A 21,439-nucleotide genomic window follows, 5' to 3' on the forward strand; every position below is an offset into this window, starting at 1 on the left:
CGTTCAGACCAAGACACATGTTCGACAAGTAAAAAAAATAAAGACGCGAGTCACTAGCAGAGTTACACGGGACCGGACGGCTCACTCATGCCAGGTATCTCGCACGCTAGATGTATGAGGACGCATCTGTAGCCCATACTAGTATAATTACATAAAAAATTAGTTTGGAATATTAAAATTGTACTAGTCCAAAGAATGGGTGTTTGCCACCATGAATAACATAAGTAAAGTATGTTGAGGATTATTTGCACGAGGTCAGCGCCAGACAATTACAGCAATTACTACAGAAAGTAATCAGAAATTCAGAGATGATGGAAGGGGGAAGGGGGGCTCGAATGCCCAGATGTGCCTCATCATGGCATAAATAAATAGGGGGACCTTCATTTGATGCGATAGGTTGCCCGTTTCCCCCCCCCCAAATCAATTATTTAAAACAGGATTTTAATACCTACCGGTAAATCCTTTTCTATAAGTCCGTAGAGGATGTTGGGGACACCAAAAGTACCATGGGATATAGACAATTCGCAGGAGACATGGGCACGTTAAGACTTTCAAAGGGGGCGTGACCTGGCTCCTCCCTCTATATCCCTCCCCAGACTCAGTTTGGAACTGTGCCCGGAGAGATGGACATTTTGAGGAAAGGAATTAACAACAAGGTGAGCATCATACCAGCTCACGCCATAAACATTCCGAATAACATGGCATTCAACTGAATACATGCCAACGGACATGAACAAAATTCAGCAACAAGCTGAAGAATCCATAACACAACCTGTGTGTAACCAGAACTAAACTGCAGATACAGTACGCACTGGGACGGGCGCCCAACATCCTCTACGGACTTATAGAAAAGGATTTACCGGTAGGTATTAAAATCCTGTTTTCTATTACGTCCTTGAGGATGTTGGAGACACCAAAAGAACCATGGGATTATACCAAAGCTCTATAACGGGCAGGAGAGTGCAGATGACTCTGCAGCACCGATTGACCAAACTTTAGGTCTTCATCGGCCAAGGTATCAAACTTGTAAAACTTAGCAAACGTGTTTGACCCCGACCAAGTAGCAGCTCGGCAAAGTTGTAATGCCGAGACACCCCGGGCAGCCGCCCAGGACGAGCCCACCTTCCTAGTGGAATGGGCTTTTACCGATTTAGGTAATGGCAAACTTGCCGTGGAATAAGCCTGCTGAATAGTGTGACATATCCAGCGGGCAATGGTCTGCTTGGAAGCAGGATACCCAAGTTTATTGGGCGCATATAGCACAAACAGAGACTCTGTTTTTCTAACTGGAGCCGTTCTGGCAACGTAAATTTTCAAAGCTCTGACGACATCCAGAGACTTTTCCTTAGCCAAAGTGCCAGTAGCCACTGGCACCACAATAGGTTGGTTAATATGAAAAGAGGAAACCACCTTTGGCAGAAATTGTTGCTCAGTTCTCAATTCTGCCCTATCTTCATGGAAGATCAAATAAGGGCTCTTGTGAGACAAGGCCGCCAATTCAGACACCCGCCTTGCGGATGCCAATGCTAACAAAATGACAACCTTCCAAGTGAGGAATTTCAACTCCACTTTACTTAAAGGTTCAAACCAATGTGATTTTAGGAATGTCAAAACCACATTAAGATCGCAAGGTGCCACAGGTGGCACAAAAGGAGGTTGGATGTGCAGGACCCCTTTTACAAAGGTCTGCACCTCAGGAAGTGAGGCCAATTGTTTCTGAAAGAAAATTGACAAAGCAGAAATCTGCACTTTTATGGAGCCTAATTTAAGGCCCGCATCCACTCCATTCTGTAGAAAATGGAGAAAACGTCCAAGGTCAAACTTCTCCACTGGAGCTTCCTTGGACTCGCACCAGGAAATATATTTCCTCCAAACACGGTGATAGTGTTTCGACGTCACACCCTTCCTAGCAAGGATAAGAGTGGGGATGACTTCATCGGGAATACCCTTACGGGCTAAAATCTGGCGTTCAACCGCCATGCCGTCAAACGTAACCACTGTAAGTCTTGATAGACGAACGGCCCCTGCCGCAGCAGATCCTCGCAAAGAGGAAGAGGCCATGGATCTTCGACTAACAACTCCTGAAGATCCGGGTACCAAATTCTCCTTGGCCAGTCTGGAACTACAAGGAGCGCTGGAATCTGTGATTTTCTCAGGATTCTCAGAACCTTTGGAATGAGAGGAAACGGAGGGAAAACGTACACCGACGGATACACCCAAGGTGACGTCAGTGCATCCACTGCCGCCGCCTGAGGGTCCCTGGACCGGGAACAATACTTTAGTAGTTTTTTGTTGTGGCGGGACGCCATCATGTCTTTGTGGGGAACCCCCCATAGATTTGTTAGTAGGGAGAAGACCTCCTGATGGAGGCTCCACTCTCCTGGATGCAGATCGTGTCTGCTGAGGTCCACTCCCAGAAGGAAAATTGCAGACAGAGCGCTTACCAGAGTCTCTGCCCAGCGAAGAACCCTTGTGGCTTCTGCCATTGCTGTTCTGCTCTTTGTGCCGCCTTGGCGGTTTATGTACGCTACTGCTGTCACATTGTCCGATTGGATCAGGACAGGCCGGTTTCGAAGACGATGCTCCGCTTGTAGAAGGCCGTTGTAAATGGCCCTCAACTTCAGCACGTTTATGTGAAGAAGAGTTTCCTGACTTGACCATCTTCCTTGGAAGGTCACCCCTTGTGTGACTGCTTCCCAACCCCGGAGACTTGCATCCGTGGTCACTAGGATCCAGTCTTGGATCCCGAATCTGCGTCCTTCTAAGAGGTGAGAGCTGTGTAGCCACCACAGGAGTGAGATTCTGGTGTTGGGGGATAGAACTATCCTCCGATGCATATGAAGGTGGGATCCGGACCATTTGTCCAACAGGTCCCACTGAAACACTCTGGCATGGAACCTCCCGAATTGGAGGGCCTCGTATGCCGCCACCATCTTCCCCAGCAATCGAATGCATTGATGAATGGAGACAGTTGGTGGTTTCAGAATGAGTTTTACCAAACTCTGAATTTCCAGTGCTTTCTCCGGAGGGAGGAACACTCTCAGCTGGACCGTGTCCAGAATCATACCCAAAAATGCCAACCGGGTTGTTGGAGTTAAGTGTGATTTCGGCAGGTTCAAGAGTCAGCCATGCTGTTGTAGAAGCGACAGAGACAGTGTAATATCCTGTACCAGTTTTTCCTTGGACCTCGCCTTTATCAGGAGATCGTCCAAGTACGGGATAAACGTAACTCCTCTTTCTGAGGAGAACCATCATTTCTACCATGACTTTTGTGAAAATCCTCGGAGCCGTGGCCAGGCCAAACGGCAACGTCTGAAATTGGTAATGAGTATATTGGATTGCAAACCGGAGATAACTCTGATGAGGGGAATAAATGGGAACATGAAGGTAGGCATCCTTTATGTCCAAAGACACCATGAATTCCCCCTCCTCCAGGCTGGAGATCACCGCTCGGAGAGACTCCATCTTGAATTTGAATTTCTTCAGGAAAATTTTTAGAGATTTTAGGTTGAGGATTGGTCGTACCGAGCCATCCGGCTTCGGTACTACAAATAGGCTTGAATAAAACCCTTCCCCTTGTTGCGCCCGGGGGACTGGGATCACAACCTGATTTTGACATAATTTTTGTATTGCTCCACAGACTAGAACTCTGTCTGGAAGCGAAACTGGTAAGGGTGATTTGAAAAAACGGCGAGGGGGAATGTCTTGGAATTCCAGTTTGTACCCTTGGGTCACAATTTGTAACACCCAAGGGTCCAGGTCCGAGCAAACCCAAACCTGACTGAAAAGCCTTAGACGTGCCCCCACCGGTGCGGTCTCCTGTAGGATAGACCCGGCGTCATGCGGTGGATTTGGAGGAAGCCGGGGAGGACTTCTGCTCTTGTGAACTCGAGGAGGCAGGAGTTCTCTTGCCCCTTCCTCTACCTCTGGTAGTGAGGAAGAAGTTACCTCGGCCTTTTCTATATTTATTGGGCTGAAAGGACTGCATTTGATAGTGCGGTTTCTTCTGTTGCGCAGGAGCATTAGGTAAATAAGTAGATTTACCCGCTGTGGCTGCTGATACTAAATCAGTAAGGCCGTCACCAAACAGTTCCCCACCCTTAAAGGGAGGGGACTCCATATTTTTTTTGGAATCAGCGTCAGCATTCCATTGATGAGTCCATAGCGCACGCCTAGCCGCAATTGACATAGCATTAGCCTTAGCCCCCAGGAGGCCAGCATCTCTTGCAGCCTCTTTCAAGTACGCAGCCGCGTCCCTGATATAACCAAGTGTCACTAGGATGCTATCCCTATCCAGAGTATCTAAATCCACAGATGAACTTTCAGCCCATTTTTCAATGGCGCTACTAACCCACGCTGACACAAAAAGCGGTCTAAGCTGCGTCCCCGTGGTAGTAAAAATAGCTTTTAAAGTAGCCTCCTGCTTACGATCAGCCGGCTCCTTAAGAGTCGTCGACTGAGCCGCAGGGAGCGCTACCTGTTTGACAAGCGTGCTAGGGCTTTGTCTACTGTGGGTGGTATTTCCCACTTATCCCTATCCGCTGCGGGAAAGGGGTATGCCACCTTGATCCTATTAGGAATGAGAAATTTCTTATCAGGTGTATTCCAAATGCCATCAAAAAGGTCATTTAGTTCAAAACAAGGAGGAAAAGAAACCGAGCGTCTCTTTTCTTTGTAAATAAGGACCCTCGTTTCTGGTGTAAAGGGGTCCTCGTCAATACGTAATATGTCTTTGACAGCCACAATCATATATTGAATACTCTTAGCCAATTTAGGATCTAATCTAGAATCAGAATAATTGGCACTGGTATCAGAGTCCGTGTCGGTATCTGTGTCATCTAATTGGTCAACACCACGTTTTAGTGACCCTCGTAATAAAGCGTCATCTACTGATCTCTTCCAAATCTGCAGTTGAGAGTTGGATTCAGTAAACTTTTGATTTAATAGAGTAACATTAGCATTTAAAGCAGTTAACCAATCAGCAGTCGGCGGTGCCGACAGGACCCCCAAAACATTTGGTGTCTCCAATAAATTATCCCCCTGAGAGGAAAATTCTGCCTCAGACATGTAGTCTCCCTAACAGCACCCAAAAGAAAGCCTGTGAGGGAACAATAGGAAAGGAGCCAGCTCACACCCCAGCGCCAAAGTACAGGTCTGAAAAACACCCTCAAGTGTCACAGAGCTGCAGCGCTATAATATGTATGTAAATAATCTGCCCCCCCCCTCGTTTTATAGCCCCTGGTACTTGCTGCTGTGAGGAAGGACCAGCGCTGCTGCATGGAGGAGGAAATGGCGCCGAGTGAGTTTGGAGGAAGAAGCCCCGCCCCCAACATGGCGCGCTTCTTCCCGCTTATGTTTCCATGTTTATCCTGGCGGGGGTTTGCGGGCAGTGCCAGGGCACTGTACAGATATGCCAGCCTTATTTATGAGGTAATTTTAGCTCCGCAGGGCGCCCCCCATCCCCAGCGCCCTGCACCCAGCGGTGTGTACAGTCCGGGAGCCTGGCGCGCACTGAGCAAATCACGTTGCGCGGTACCTCTATATGCCGTCTTTGTTGAAGAGAAGATGTCTTTTCCTCACATACTCACCTGTCTTCTGACTTCTGGCTTGAAGAGGGGGGACGGCAAGCTGTGGGAGCGAGCATCCAGGAGAGCCCGGCGTTCATCTCCCCTCAGGAGCTGAAGGCATCCTGTCAGCAGCAGCAGAGCCCTGAAACTCATTAGAAGTGGGTCTAAACTGCTCTCCCCTCTTTCCCACGAAGCAGGGAGTCTGTAGCCAGCAGATCTCCCCAAAATAAAAAAACGAACGTTAAGGGGTATAGGCAATTGCGGTCGAATTGCTGCAAATGTCGAAAAACGGGGCATTTTCGACACAAAAAAAATATTCGGCAATAAGGTACTTTTCGACAAAAAAACAGACTTTTCAGATTCGACTTTTTAAAATTCGACAGTTGTCAAATTCGACATGTCTGCAATGGTAAAAATGCGGCTTTTCGACAAAAGTATATTCAATTGAAGAATGTCAATTCGACAACAGTGCTTTTCGACAGTAATTTCGTCAATTTCATTCCGCCTCACTTTGCTGGCGGAATCTAATGAAAATTTTTTTTTCGTGTTTTTTTTATTGCTAATAGCATATCTATTTATATTAGAAGGGATTAGGTACTTGGTTTGTATATTAGGAGACACAACTATTATTTATATATTTTTTAAAAGAATATATATTTTTTTAACTTAACTAAATTCTTTTATTTTACACATGGCTATCAGCCCCCCATCCGCAGCCCTTGGATGGGGGGGACAGCCTCGGGCTTCACCCCTGGCCCTTGGGTGGCTGGAGGGGGGGACCCCTTGATTTAAGGGGTCCCCACTCCTCCAGGGTACCCCGGCCAGGGGTGACTAGTTGGGGATTTAATGCCACGGCCGCAGGGACCGGTATAAAAGTGTCCCCCGGCTGTGGCATTATCTCTCCAGCTAGTGGAGCCCGGTGCTGGTGTTAAAAAAACGGGGGACCCCTACGCTTTTTGTCCCCCGTATTTTTTACACCAGGACCGGACGCAGAGCCCGGTGCTGGTTCTAAAAATACGGGGGATCCCCTGTCAATCCCCCCCCCCGTATTTTTACAACCAGGACCGGCTCAAAGAGCCCGAGGCTGGTTATGCTTAGGAGGGGGGACCCCACGCTATTTTTTTTAGGGTTTTTTAACCATTTTCGTGCCGTCCGAAAAGTCGAATCCAGGACGCACTTATCCGTCAATTGGTCCGTTTTTCGACAGCGGGACTGTTGAATCCGTTTTTTATTGAATATGTCGAATTCCGGCACCCGTCGGCCGGGATTCGACGGTCGAATTGTGTCGAATTTAAAAACGGGCGAAAAAAAGACGCAATTCGTCCGGAATTGCATATACCTCTAAGTCTTTTCAGAGAAACTCTAAGAGCTCCCCCGAGTGCCTCCATCTCGCAGGGCACATTTTCTAAACTGAGTCTGGGGAGGGATATAGAGGGAGGAGCCAGGTCACGCCCCCTTTGAAAGTCTTAAAGTGCCCATGTCTCCTGCGGATCCGTCTATATCCCATGGTTCTTTTGGTGTCCCCAACATCCTCAAGGACGTAATAGAAAATTGTATTTCTTATTTGATCTATCAATTTCCTCAGCAAGTTCGGTCTTACCATAAATTTTAGAAGGTGAATTTTGGTTTGGAATTAAGTATCAATAAATCCGTGGAGCATGTCTTACACATAAAACCATGGGAAAACGTGCCTTTATTACCCTTTAAGGAGTCAAAATCATGAAACAGGTTTATCTGTACTAGAAACATTTATTCTTTATGTAAAATGTTGCGTTGTGCCTAGATCAAGGGAATAAATATAAGCATAAGTGAGGCAGTGTACCCTTCACCGGACTGTTCTCGCTTTCTGGTTCTTCCAGCCTGACCATGCTAGTAATGACATCACAGGGTAATGGAAAATAAACTTATGGGGCCGGATGTAATGACGCCCGAGTTCAGCAGCTGTGCAGTTTATTGGCCGAACTTGGACGTTTGTTTTTTTAAAGGGGCAATCGCTTACAAGGCATGGTTTTGCCTTGTAAGTGACTGCCCCTTTAAAAAAACATCCCTCTTATAAAACATAGGGATTGAGCACTAAGAAACCTCACCATAAAGCCTTTCAAGGTGTGCTGGCTGCTTCTTGTATTCATCCTGGAGCTTCTCAGCTTCTTCCAGGATACAGCGATACTCCGGGATCAGGAAGTCTGTGTTTCCTTCATGAACTTGTAACTCCTTCCAGAGAAAAGAAAGAAACATCAACAACCCTTCATTTATTACTACAGCCTCAAACACTTCACTATGATTTTACAATCAAGGAGTTATTCTGAAGATTTACCAATTATTTTTAATTTTAATAATAATTTTTCAAATAAAAGTTTCACACAGCATACATTAAAAGTTAATAAATGAACACGATTTGTTTCTAAGTACTAACTAATGTATTACGGAGCCATGTTCAGAAATCTCATACAAATAATGCTCTATTTGCCTTCATAATAAATAGGGGCATTTCTGTAAAGTGAACAGCGTAACAATTTCACCAGACCATGTGACCTCTTTTGAAACCGGCATGAAATAGCTTTAGGTGTTGATCCAGAAAGCCTGCTTGGTCCATCCAGAATCTGATCAGATGTGATACTGATTGGGATGGGCAGGAAATCCCTGACATCTAATAATCTCCATTTGTTTGTCCTGCTTACTAAAGAACAGATGGGAGTACTGTACTGTGTGTGTGTTATGGCAGTACAGCAGGAAGGCACAGGAGATTTGCAGAAGGGGAGGTCGCCAGTTGCAATATGAATAGATCTTTTGGAATGAGGAGAATGGAGGAAAGCAGACAACTAGGCAGGTTGTTAATCAGGTTTATCTCAGGAACAACATGCGGACCCTTAAGAGGGGTACACATGGAGAGATCCGTGCTTAAATTCTAAGCAATCTGACTAGATTGCTTAGAAATGAAGCACGGATCTCTCAGTGTGTATGCCCATAGCGATGCGCGTCCCCGCGTGTCGCTATCGCTGACTCTAGATTTGGCAGCTGAGTGAAATGAGTGCCCCCCCCTTCCTCGCTCAGCACACATCGTGCTGAGTGGGGGGAGAGATGTGTGCTGAGCGGTCTGTGCTAGATAGCTCAGCACACATCTCCCCGTGTGTACGGGGCTTTATGCAGAACATGATCTTTTTATATAGTCCTGCAATAGACTTGTGAACTGTCTCTGATAAATACAAAGTGAAAGTTTCCCTTTTGCCTATAAGACATTTCCCTCCTTACACAGAGCATAACAATGAAAAGGAGATTTATGGTAGACTTACCTTGGTTAAATCTCTTTCTGCGAGGTACACTGGGTTCCACAGGGAATACATTGAGATGTAGAGATGGATCTTGATCCAGAGGCACAAACAGGCTAAATCTTTAGACTGTCCCAGGGTGCATTGCAGGGCCTCCTCTATATAACCCTGCCTCCAGGCACTGTGAGCTCCGTTTTAGTTAACCAGTCCAATGCAGAAGCAGGTAAAAGAGATGGCAGGTGTTAGTCACATAGAACCACGTTCTCACGACAGGAGAAGGGACCAGCGGCTAATGCCATACAAACCCAAAGAAGCTAAGTGCGTCAGGGTGGGCGCCCTGTGGAACCCAGTGTACCTCGCAGAAAGAGATTTAACCATGGTTAGTCTACCATAAATCTCCTTTTCTGCTGCGTGGAACACTGTGTTCCACAGGGAATACATCGGGGATGTCCTAAAGCAGTTCCTCAAGGGAGGGGACGCACCTTAGCGGGTATGAGAACCCGGCATCCAAAAGAAAGCATCCTGGGAGGTGGAAGTATCAAAAGGCATAGAACCTAATGAACGTGTTCACTGAGGACCACGTAGCAGCCTTGCACAACTGTTCTGTGGACGTGCCACGGCAGGCTGCCCAAGAAAGTGCAACAGACCGAGTAGAATGGGCCTTAATAGCAGCAGGAGCCGGGAGCCCAGCCTGCGCATAAGCTTGTGCAATCACCATTCTAATCCATCTGGCCAAGGTTTGCTTACTCGCAGGCCAGCCACGTTTGTGGAAACCAAAAAAGTACAAAAAGGGTATCTGACCTCCTGATAGAGGAAGTCCTCTCCACATAAACACGGAGAGCCTGTACCACATCCAAAGACCGCTCTTTGGAGCACAAGTCAGAAGAGATGAAGGCTGGAACCACAATCTCTTGGTTAAGGTGAAAAGATGACACCACTTTAGGTAAGTAACCTGGGCGAGTTCTCAGAACTGCCCGGTCTCAATGGAATATCAAAAAGGGCGAACGACAGGACAAAGCGCCTAAGTCCGACACCCTCCTAGCTGAGGCAATAGCCAGCAGAAACAGGACCTTGGCTGCGATCCATTTAAGGTCCACTGACTCAAGAGGTTTAAATGGAGACTCTTGAAGGGCATTCAGGACAACAGACAGATCCCATGGAGCCACAGGAGGGACATAGGGAGGCTGAATCCACAGTACGCCCTGAGTGAATGTATGAACTTCAAGAATAGACGCAATTTTCCTCTGAAATCACAACGACAAGGAAGATATGTAAATATTGAGAGAGGACAGACGAAGTCCTATATCCTGGCCTTGTTGCAAAAAAGCCAGAAGTCTGGAAGTACTAAGCTTGTAAGCACCATAATTCTTAGCAGCACACCAGGTTATCCGAACTGTGCTCCCCTGCCCTGGTGGATATAGTGGGGTCCCTGTACGGCCACAGTGTCCACGCCAATGTAGCGGTCCGTCTCACAAGACCGCGACCGGAACGCGATTTTATGGCGGGTCCCGCCTGGGGGACCCTCTTACCTCCTCTCTGAGAAGCAGTCACGCGATCCAGGAGAGTGTCTGCAGTGGTGTGCCTAGGAACCGGAGCGTCTCCACCGCAAGTACCCGGGAACAGAGCCAGTGGGAGTATGTGACGCTGCTGGGGAGGTGATGGAGCCGCAGCACAGTATGTCACACGGACATATGAAGTGCTGCAGCCCTTGAAGTCTTCTAAATAGCTTTTTCAGGGATGCCTAGCGCAGCCTCTCCCCTGTTAAGTGACCTGCTTATGCAGGCACCAACTCTAAAACTGAGCTCACAGTGCCTAGAGGCGGGATTATATAGAGGCGGCCCCGCAATGCATCCTGGGACAGTCTAAAGCTTTAGCCTGGTGGTGCCTCTGGATCAAGATCCATCTCTACTTGTGGAACAGAGTGTACCAGGAATTTTTCGGGGTCTGGCCTAACTGAAATGAATAAACCTGTAATGTATGTATTTCAACAGGTAGGACATTTATTATGGAACAGGTGATAAAGACATGAATGTTATGGATTGATAAAACAGATACATTATTTTCAATATGATGATTTGGAGATCTCTTGCTTTCTTTAATTATTGACCCTATGTATCAATTCGTGACAAATTGTCATGTGCATCAATATTGGTATGTACTCACACATGTTATACTAATACAGCAATGATGAATGGCTAGTCAGTATTGTTTGTTTATAGGTATCTTATGCTAGGTATTGGGTGTAAATTTCTTGTATAGAACGTGGAATTGCACCGACAGCCAACTAATATATGGGCCCTTTAGTCAGTCTTTCATTATTACTGTATCACCTGTATTCATTAATTAGCAGCTTGCAGTGTCATTTTGAACCCATGGAAGGAGGTAACTTTAAACTGTTGGGCGCATGGGTGTCTTTCAGATTCTGCAGATGCTGTGTTTTTATAGGTTAAAAATCAGCTAGCATCAGCTAGCAATACAGAAGGCAGATCAGTGCATCAGTGCCTTACTGTCATTTCTTACGGTTAATGCCGACTTGCTACACACCCTCGGGGATGCCTGTGTATCACATATGAAAAGAGTGCCATGGGTATAAATCCTTTTTTTTTTTTTTTTGCAGATTATCTGTTACAGCAGTACAGCTAGCTTTGCTGAAGGTGAAGCGGCTGGTTGTCACATGAATAGATCATTTAGAGTAAGGGTAAAGAAGCTTAGCAGACAACGAGGAAGGTTGCCGATCAAGTTCATCTCAGGGAACATGCCTTGAGTCATGGAATAGACTGGAAAAATTCTGTCAAAATAGTGGACAGATACAAGGCAAAAAACAAAGACTCTCCACATCTGCAAGCATTCTATGGCTTCTCATTTCTAGCAACTCCGATGTAGCAGGGCAGGCTGTGGAACAAGAGAGTCCGGTCTGTTATCCCCACCTAGAAATGACACTTTTACATTTAAACCATCCAATAAGCTTTGATCTATAGGACCGAGTTAAGCCAGATTGAACCTTGGGCCTAATTCAGACCTGATCGCAGCAGCAAATTTGTTCTCTAATGGGCAAAACCATGTGCACTGCAGGGGGGGGGGGGGGGGGCAGATATAACGTGTGCAGAGAGCTAGGTAGATTTGGGTGGGTTATTTTGTTACTGTGCAGGGTAAATACTGGCTGCTTTATTTTTACACTACAATTTTAGTTTTCAGTTTGAACACACCCCACCCAAATCTAACTCTCTCTGCACATGTTATATCTGCCCCCCCCCCTGCAGTGCACATGGTTTTGCTCATTAGAGAACAAATTTGCTGCTGTGATCAGGTCTGAATTAGGCCCCTTGTTCATGTACATTTCTACCCCTGCTATCCTTCCAAGTTCCAATGGTAGGAGGCATTTTTCTTTTTAAATAAAACGAATGCCACTAAATCTTACCTTGGTCGTGCCCTCCTTGCCCCCCACCTTCCAGGTATTGCAGGAGATATTTTCGTTTAATGGTGAAAGAGTGGAGATCGGGGAGCAAACGGTTATGTCACTGGTCCAATACTTGTTTGCAAGGACCAGAGCGCTGATGTACAAGTATGCTCCTATCCTTGGTGGACCAGTGTGGGGAATGTCCTCCCTACTGAGGGACAGGTAAAGGAACCAGTGCACTAGGAACATCCACTGTGGCACTGTGAGTAGGAGTGGAAGTGGAGGGGGAAGGTAGTTGGGCTGCTGCAACCCAGTTCCTCACGAGGGCCAGAGAATAGCAGTTCCTGACATCTTTGCCATAGAGTATTCTGCCTACTGGATGCCCTAGGAAGAAAAACTATAGTTGATTTTGGCTTAGAGGGGGTACTAAATTATGTGGCAGGTTATCTGGAAGATACTTCGGATAGGGGATAATAAATCTCCCATCCTAGATTTAGTGGTACCAGTATGGATATGGGTTCTGTGCCAACCCCACTACTCCTTCCTCAAGCAGGAGAGCAAGTAAGAACTGTGACTCTTCCCTATTTTTTGCATACTGTATACTAACATTGGCAAATATAATAAAATAGAGATGAGGTAATTACATTTTTTGCAACAAACTGCAAGAACCATGTTGTAATAAAATAATCAAACAATGAATATTTATACTGTACCTTGAGAGCATCTATCAATTGAACCTTTTTGGCTAAAAGGAGTTGGTGCTCCAGCTTTGGATGAATCATTCTCAGTGTATGGCCGACGGATTCCTCACTAATATCTACTCCAAAAAGCACAAAGAAAAGACAGGGAGAATAAAATGAGATGACTGGAGACATGAGCAGTGTATGAAGCTGGTGGCACATTGTATACAAAAATTTTTACTTCAGTAAAAACCAGAAGATACTGTATATACTGCTAATTCCTGTCACTAAAGGCTGTGATCTGTGCTTTTGCTGGCACACAAGCCATTTCCAAGGAACATGGCCTATTGTTTTTTTTCCCTGCAGATAATAAAAGAAAAAGATACCGAGATCCAGCCCATTGACATGAATGGAAGTGCCCTGCATTGTGTCACACACACTGTAATAAGCCACTGGAGCATCAAAGCAGCATTTTTCCTACCACACAGAAAACACTGGGAGACTGATACCCCTCTCACAATGCTACAAAAACCTGGATTATTGCAGGGTTATAACCTGGGTCAGTAGCTACCCGGGTTACAGGGCAGTGTGAACAGGTTACCGAGGTCGTTCGAACCGGGTACCATTCACTGCATAGGAGAGCTACTTTCCCGGCGCTTGTAGATAATGTCATCTCCAAGCGCCAGCAGAGGGAAAGCCCCGGCAATATCTGGGTGCAACCGGTGGTTTGAAGTGATCCCCATGTTCAGTGACCCGGCCTGAAAAGGGTAAGAATGCTTTACTAAACTGTTTCTAAGCAGCAGAAATATATGGCTTCTAAAATGCAGAGGTGAAAAGAGCTGTAAAGAATAGATTTTGTAAAAAGAGTCTATATCAGTTTATAAATGGTAAAGTATACCAATGATTTTTCATTTTAAACTTTAAAATGGGACAGACTGTAAATCAAGCAAAAGTCATTGTAGAAACGAATAAATGGTTTTGTGACAGTCATGTAAAAAGAATTCTCCCTTTACCTACCACCCCAATTGTCGCTTATTTGGGGGCTCGTGCCGAGTTGGACACAAGGTGCATCTATTCACAAACATAAAACGCACTCCAAAACAAACAAACAAACAAACAAACAAACAAACAAACAGCATTTTTGCTGCCTGCAAACACGTGGGACATCCAGCTTGGCACTTGAATGAGTGTGTTATGTCGTATTGGACGGGCAGCTGCACTCTTGAGGTGACCAAACCTGGGTATACAATAGATGGGTAGTGCTGTGCCCAATCTCTCATGTGGTCTGTAGAGTTACTTGCTAGTCGGATGTATAATCAGCCCTTCGTGATTTTAGGTGGTTACTCTGTTAGTAGCTGTGAATAACGTGCCAAATATAATTGTAATATAATACACAACAGTGGAGTAATTGATGAAAGGAAAAGTTCTTTACTAATTTGATAAAATGATAGCACAAGGTGTAACGCTACTCCTACACTTGCACTGCTGATTAAAACAAGCTTTTTTAATAAATACGTAAGTGCACTTAGCTGATAAAAATAACAGCATAGATTTAATCACATAGCATTTTAATGCATTTGTGACTGGCCAATGAACAAACAATAGATACCATAGATAGGATACCATTGATTAGCATAATAATTTTTATTAACACGCTATGTGAGTTCAGTATACAATTCACCACAACCAGACAATAGACATCATTGACTATGGCCCATCGATGATGAACAATCGATCACACATGGACTCTAAGTCTATACACCTGCAGACAATTGAGATTTGATTGACACAGAAGGAACAATCAACGTGATAAGGACTGAACCAATCGCATCAAAAACAGGAGCCGGTCACGTGACACACAAGAGCCCTATTTAAATCCAGACAGAGACACTGTTTCTAAACACAACTCCCAGAAGAAGACTCCCAGTGTGTTGAAATGCGTTGGAGCCATCAGTACATCATTTACCCACCCCAGCATTAGATATTGGAAAACGGGAGGGGATCGTGGACATCGAAGTCAGTAGAAGGGGTGAATATAGATGGCAGCACGGCAGTGGTGAGGTGGTCCTCTGTATGTGGAGGGGGCGTGCGGGATTAGGTTCTCTAGAGCCATACCTCGAACATTCCCTCCCCAGGCAGCATCTGCTCCCTAGGGAGGCTGGCATCTAAAGAGGGAGGTCCGTGACAAGACGTATCACAGGATGCCTACTCCAGAGGGAAAAGCAATAGTTCTGGAGACCCCACCCGCTGACTGCTAACCCAACACTCACCTCCACCCCGGTGGAAGACCGTGAAGGTATGTATGTTTTGCCATCAGCTTTAACCCAGTGCACAGAGGGTCACATACAGACTAGCGAGACGCCGCAGCCTGTAACATTTTCATTGATTTTTCTTATCTACAGCTTATGATTAAGCGCTGTTAGTTCTAGCACGATACTATGAACTGCTCACATTGTAAACAATAGAAACTGTAATTTATGTTTGAACCAGCAGTGCAAGTGTAGGAGTTGCATTGCACCTGTCATTTTATCAAACTAGTAAAGAGCACATACAATGATAATTGTTTGAACACGTAATATAATCAGCAGCCTTTCCCAATACAATATGACTGGCAAATAGATTGCAGCCGCATTATTGTGTGAATATTAGAGAATGAGAATCAGCATAACAAAGAGGATTAAGATTCATTCAACAAACTGGATCCGGACACTGGTCATCATCATCACTTTGCAGCGTTAACTAGGGATCAAGCACCTGCAAGTGATCGTCCTCACAGACACATACAGATGTGTCCACTTAGTTTGATGCTTCTTTTGCTGCCGTGGCAGGCAGCGCTCAGTCGCACCCAATGGCTTTCAATGGGGATGCAGTTAAAATTCTGGCTGTTGGGATCCCGGCGTTCAGGAGACAGACACCGGAATACAGACAGCCAGTGAAACACCGCCAGACGGAATCCCGATCTCCGCAGGGTATTCCCACTTGGTTGGATGGGTCCATGCCATTAACCGAGTGCCCGACGTGTGGCCAGCGCAACGAGCCCACGAGGGAACTTGCTGCCGGGATTCCGACAGATGGGATGCCACTGACAGTATACTGACAGCCGGCATCCCGTATGCCGGTAAAAATCCAGATTCCCTTTCAATGCTCTGTGTATGGAACACAGATATGCCGCGATTTGCACAACATGCAGCAACCAACTAAGGACCTAAGCATCTTTCTGGTACTACGCACAGGATGCATTTGGCATAATCACAACCTTGGTGTACTTCAGCCATGTCTACATGGCCGCTTTGTGCAAAATAAAGCATTTTGCAATGATAAAAAGCTTCAAAGTTTATTTACATCCAACTGTGCATGAGCCTCATGGACTCAAACTTCCTTCACCTATATCCCTTCTCATGATGATCCCCTTTTGTATTTATGTTGCATCACCATTTTCTGAGTTTCAGTTTTAGTTTAAATTCCTGGGTTCCTGCTAAGAGACTCCTGTGAAAGTGAGAGAGGAAAAGAAGCTTTATATTCTTATTCTTTGACTCCATGTGTCGGGTACGGGGCCCACATTGGGTATAGCCTGGAGAGGCTGGGCACCAAACAGTTACTTATTTTTTACCAGCAGAACAGGGCTCCATCTCCACTTTAACCCTCACCCAACAGGCCAGCCAGTTAAGTTAGCAAGTCCACAGCATATAGCGAAGAGAAGGAGCAAGAAGACCGGCACACACTCAGAAACACCCACAGAAGAAAGGTGCGCACAGAACCGGTATAATAGGAACTAACCCCTGCAAGCCAGGTGCGTCAGGGTGGGCGCCCTGTGCCCCCTATTGAGTAGAAGAAAAGGATTTACATCAGGTAATAATAAGAATTTACTCACCGGTAATTCTATTTCTCGTAGTCCGTAGTGGATGCTGGGAACTCCGTAAGGACCATGGGGAATAGCGGGCTCCGAAGGAGGCTGGGCACGCTAGAAAGATCTTAGACTACCTGGTGTGCACTGGCTCCTCCCACTATGACCCTCCTCCAAGCCTCAGTTAGGATACTGTGCCCGGACGAGCGTACACAATAAGGAAGGATTTTGAATCCCGGGTAAGACTCATACCAGCCACACCAATCACACCGTACAACTCGTGATATGAAACCCAGTTAACAGTATGAAACAACAGAGCCTCTCAACAGATGGCTCAACAATAACCCGATTTAGTTAACAGTAACTATGTACAAGTATTGCAGATAAACCGCACTTGGGATGGGCGCCCAGCATCCACTACGGACTACGAGAAATAGAATTACCGGTGAGTAAATTCTTATTTTCTCTGACGTCCTAGTGGATGCTGGGAACTCCGTAAGGACCATGGGGATTATACCAAAGCTCCCAAACGGGCGGGAGAGTGCGGATGACTCTGCAACACCGAATGAGAGAACTCCAGGTCCTCCTCAGCCAGGGTATCAAATTTATAGAATTTTGCAAATGTGTTTGCCCCTGACCAAGTAGCAGCTCGGCAAAGTTGTAAAGCCGAGACCCCTCGGGCAGCCGCCCAAGATGAGCCCACCTTCCTTGTGGAATGGGCATTGACAGATTTTGGCTGTGGCAGGCCTGCCACAGAATGTGCAAGCTGAATTGTATTACAAATCCAACGAGCAATAGTCTGCTTAGAAGCAGGAGCACCCAGCTTGTTGGGTGCATATAGGATAAACAGCGAGTCAGATTTTCTGACTCTAGCCGTTCTGGAAACATATATTTTCAGTGCCCTGACAACGTCTAGCAACTTGGAGTCCTCCAAGTCCCTAGTAGCCGCAGGCACCACAATAGGCTGGTTCAGGTGAAACGCTGACACCACCTTTGGGAGAAACTGGGGACGAGTCCTCAATTCTGCCCTATCCATATGGAAAATCAGATAAGGGCTTTTACAGGACAAAGCCGCCAATTCTGATACTCGCCTGGCAGAAGCCAAGGCCAATAACATAACCACCTTCCACGTGAGATATTTCAGATCCACGGTTTTTAGTGGTTCAAACCAATGTGATTTTAAGAAACTCAACACCACGTTGAGATCCCAAGGTGCCACAGGGGGCACAAACGGGGGCTGAATATGCAGCACTCCTTTAACAAATGTCTGAACTTCAGGTACTGAAGCTAGTTCTTTTTGAAAGAAAATCGACAGAGCCGAGATCTGTACCTTAATGGAGCCCAGTTTTAGGCCCATATTTACTCCTGCTTGCAGGAAATGCAGAAATCGACCTAGTTGAAATTCCTCCGTTGGGGCATTTTCGGCCTCACACCATGCAACATACTTCCGCCATATGCGGTGATAATGAGTTGCTGTGACCTCTTTCCTGGCTTTAATAAGCGCAGGAATGACTTCCTCCGGAATGCCCTTTTCCTTCAGGATCCGGCGTTCAACCGCCATGCCGTCAAACGCAGCCGCGGTAAGTCTTGGAACAGACAGGGTCCCTGCTGTAGCAGGTCTTGTCTGAGCGGCAGAGACCACGGGTCCTCTGAGATCATCTCTTGAAGTTCCGGGTACCACGCTCTTCTTGGCCAATCCGGAACCACAAGAATTGTGTTTACTCCTCGCTTTCTTATTATTCTCAATACCTTTGGTATGAGAGGTAGAGGAGGGAACACATAAACTGACCGGTACACCCACGGTGTCACTAGAGCGTCCACAGCTATCGCCTGAGGGTCTCTTGACCTGGCGCAATACCTCTCTAGTTTTTTGTTTAGGCGGGACGCCATCATGTCCACCTGTGGACGACCCCATTGATTTACAATCATTTGGAAGACTTCTGGATGAAGTCCCCACTCTCTCGGGTGGAGGTCGTGCCTGCTGAGAAAGTCTGCTTCCCAGTTGTCAACTCCCGGGATGAACACTGCTGACAGTGCTAGTACATGATTCTCCGCCCATCGGAGAATTCTTGTGGCTTCTGCCATTGCCATCCTGCTTCTTGTGCCGCCCTGTCGATTCACATGGGCGACTGCCGTGATGTTGTCTGACTGGATCAGCACCGGCTGGTGTAGGAGCAGGGATTTTGCTTGACTTAGGCCATTGTAAATGGCCCTTAGTTCCAGAATATTTATGTGAAGGGCAGTCTCCTGACTTGACCATAGTCCTTGGAAGTTTCTTCCCTTTGTGACTGCCCCCCAGCCTCGTAGGCTGGTATCCGTGGTCACCAGGACCCAGTCCTGTATGCCGAATCTGCGGCCCTCCAGAAGATGAGCACTCTGCAGCCACCACAGAAGAGACACCCTGGTTCTTGGGGACAGGGTTATCAAGCGATGCATCTGAAGATGCGATCCGGACCACTTGTCCAACAGGTCCCACTGAAAAATTCTGGCATGGAACCTGCCGAATGGAATTGCTTCGTAAGAAGCTACCATCTTTCCCAGGACCCGCGTGCAGTGATGCACCGATACCTGTTTTGGTTGTAGGAGGTCTCTGACTAGAGAAGACAACTCCCTGGCTTTCTCCTCCGGGAGAAACACTTTTTTCTGGACTGTGTCCAGAATCATTCCCAGGAACATTAGACGTGTCGTGGGGACCAGCTGTGACTTTGGGATATTCAGAATCCAGCCGTGCTGGCGCAGCACTTCCTGAGATAGTGCTACTCCCACTAACAACTGTTCCTTGGATCGTGCCTTTATTAGGAGATCGTCCAAGTATGGGATAATTAAAACTCCCCTTTTTCGAAGGAGTATCATCATTTCCGCCATAACCTTGGTAAATACCCTCGGTGCCGTGGAGAGTCCAAACGGCAGCGTCTGGAATTGGTAATGGCAATCCTGTACCACAAATCTGAGGTACTCCTGGTGAGGATGGTAAATGGGGACATGCAGGTAAGCATCCTTGATGTCCAGGGATACCATGTAATCGCCCTCGTCCAGGCTTGCAATAACCGCCCTGAGCGATTCCATCTTGAACTTTAATTTTTTTATGTATGTGTTCAAGGATTTCAAATTTAAAATGGGTCTCACCGAACCGTCCGGTTTCGGCACCACAAATAGTGTGGAATAGTAACCCCGGCCTTGTTGAAGTAGGGGTACCCTGATTATCACCTGCTGGGAATACAGCTTGTGAATCGCTGCTAGCACCGCCTCCCTGTCTGAGGGAGCAATCGGCAAGGCAGATTTTAGGAACCGGTGGGGTGGAGCCGCCTCGAATTCCAGCTTGTATCCCTGAGATACTATTTGAAGGATCCAGGGATCCACCTGTGAGCGAGCCCACTGATCGCTGAAATTCATGAGGCGGGCCCCCACCGTACCTGGCTCCGCCTGTGGAGCCCCACCGTCATGCGGCGGACTTGGAAGAGGAAGCGGGGGAGGACTTTTGTTCCTGGGAACCTGCTGTTTGCTGCAGCCTTTTTCCCCTACCTCTGCCTCTAGACAGAAAAGACCCTCCTTTTCCCCGCTTGTTTTTCTGGGTCCGAAAGGACTGAACCTGATAAAATGGCGCCTTCTTAGGCTGTGCGGGGACATGGGGTAAAAATGCTGACTTCCCAGACGTTGCTGTGGAAACTAGGTCGGAGAGACCATCCCCAAATAATTCCTCCCCTTTATAAGGCAAAACTTCCATGTGCCTTTTGGAATCTGCATCTCCAGTCCACTGGCGAGTCCATAAGCATCTCCTAGCAGAGATGGATAATGCACTTACTTTAGATGCCAGCCGGCAGATTTCCCTCTGTGCATCTCTCATGTATAAGACTGAGTCTTTGATATGGTCAATTGTTAGCAGAATCGTGTCTCTGTCTAATGTGTCAATATTTTCTGACAGTTTATCTGACCACGCAGCGGCAGCACTGCACATCCATGCTGACGCAATAGCTGGTCTAAGTATAATGCCTGAGTGTGTATATACAGACTTCAGGATCGCCTCCTGCTTTCTATCAGCAGGTTCCTTAAGGGCGGCCGTATCCTGGGACGGTAGTGCCACCTTTTTAGACAAACGTGTGAGCGCTTTATCCACCCTAGGGGGTGTTTCCCAACGTAACCTATCCTCTGGCGGGAAAGGGAACGCCATTAGTATCTTCTTAGGAATTACCAATTTCTTATCAGGGGAAGCCCACGCTTCTTCACACACTTCATTTAATTCATCTGACAGGGGAAAAACTACAGGTAGTTTTTTCTCCCCAAACATAATACCCTTTTTTGTGGTACCTGGATGTAAATCAGAAATATTTAACACCTCTTTTCATTAAATTTGACTCATCGTCGTCGACACTGGTGTCAGTATCCGTGTCGACATCTACTTGTGCCATCTGAGATAGCGGGCGTTTCAGAGCCCCTGATGACTTTTGAGACACCTGGACAGGCACGAGCTGAAGACTCGGCTGTCCCACAGTCAGCATGTCGTCAAATTTTTTATGTAAGGAGTCTATACGTGCACTCATTTCCTGCCATAAACTCATCCACTCAGGTGTCTGCCCCCCCAGGGGGTGACATCCCTGCTAAAGGCATCTGCTCCCCCTCCACATCATTATCCTCCTCAAACATGTCGACACAGCCGTACCGACACACTCCACACACACAGGGAATGC

At 46.7% G+C, this 21,439-nt stretch overlaps 1 protein-coding gene across 6 annotated transcripts in view; it reads right to left on the bottom strand.

The window, feature by feature from the left end:
• Positions 1-21,439, bottom strand: part of BBS7 (Bardet-Biedl syndrome 7) — a 190,452-nt gene that overhangs the window by 1,141 nt on the left and 167,872 nt on the right. For all 6 annotated transcript variants that reach the window (XM_063920256.1, XM_063920253.1, XM_063920254.1 and 3 more), the window contains 2 exons: positions 12,944-13,047; positions 7,655-7,778 (listed from right to left, as the gene is read on the bottom strand). In XM_063920256.1, the coding sequence (XP_063776326.1) occupies positions 7,655-7,778; positions 12,944-13,047 (228 nt within the window). The remainder of the gene's footprint in view (positions 1-7,654; positions 7,779-12,943; positions 13,048-21,439) is intronic.

Source organism: Pseudophryne corroboree, chromosome 1, assembly GCF_028390025.1.
Source record: "Pseudophryne corroboree isolate aPseCor3 chromosome 1, aPseCor3.hap2, whole genome shotgun sequence".
Classification (NCBI taxonomy): Eukaryota; Metazoa; Chordata; class Amphibia; order Anura; family Myobatrachidae; genus Pseudophryne; species Pseudophryne corroboree.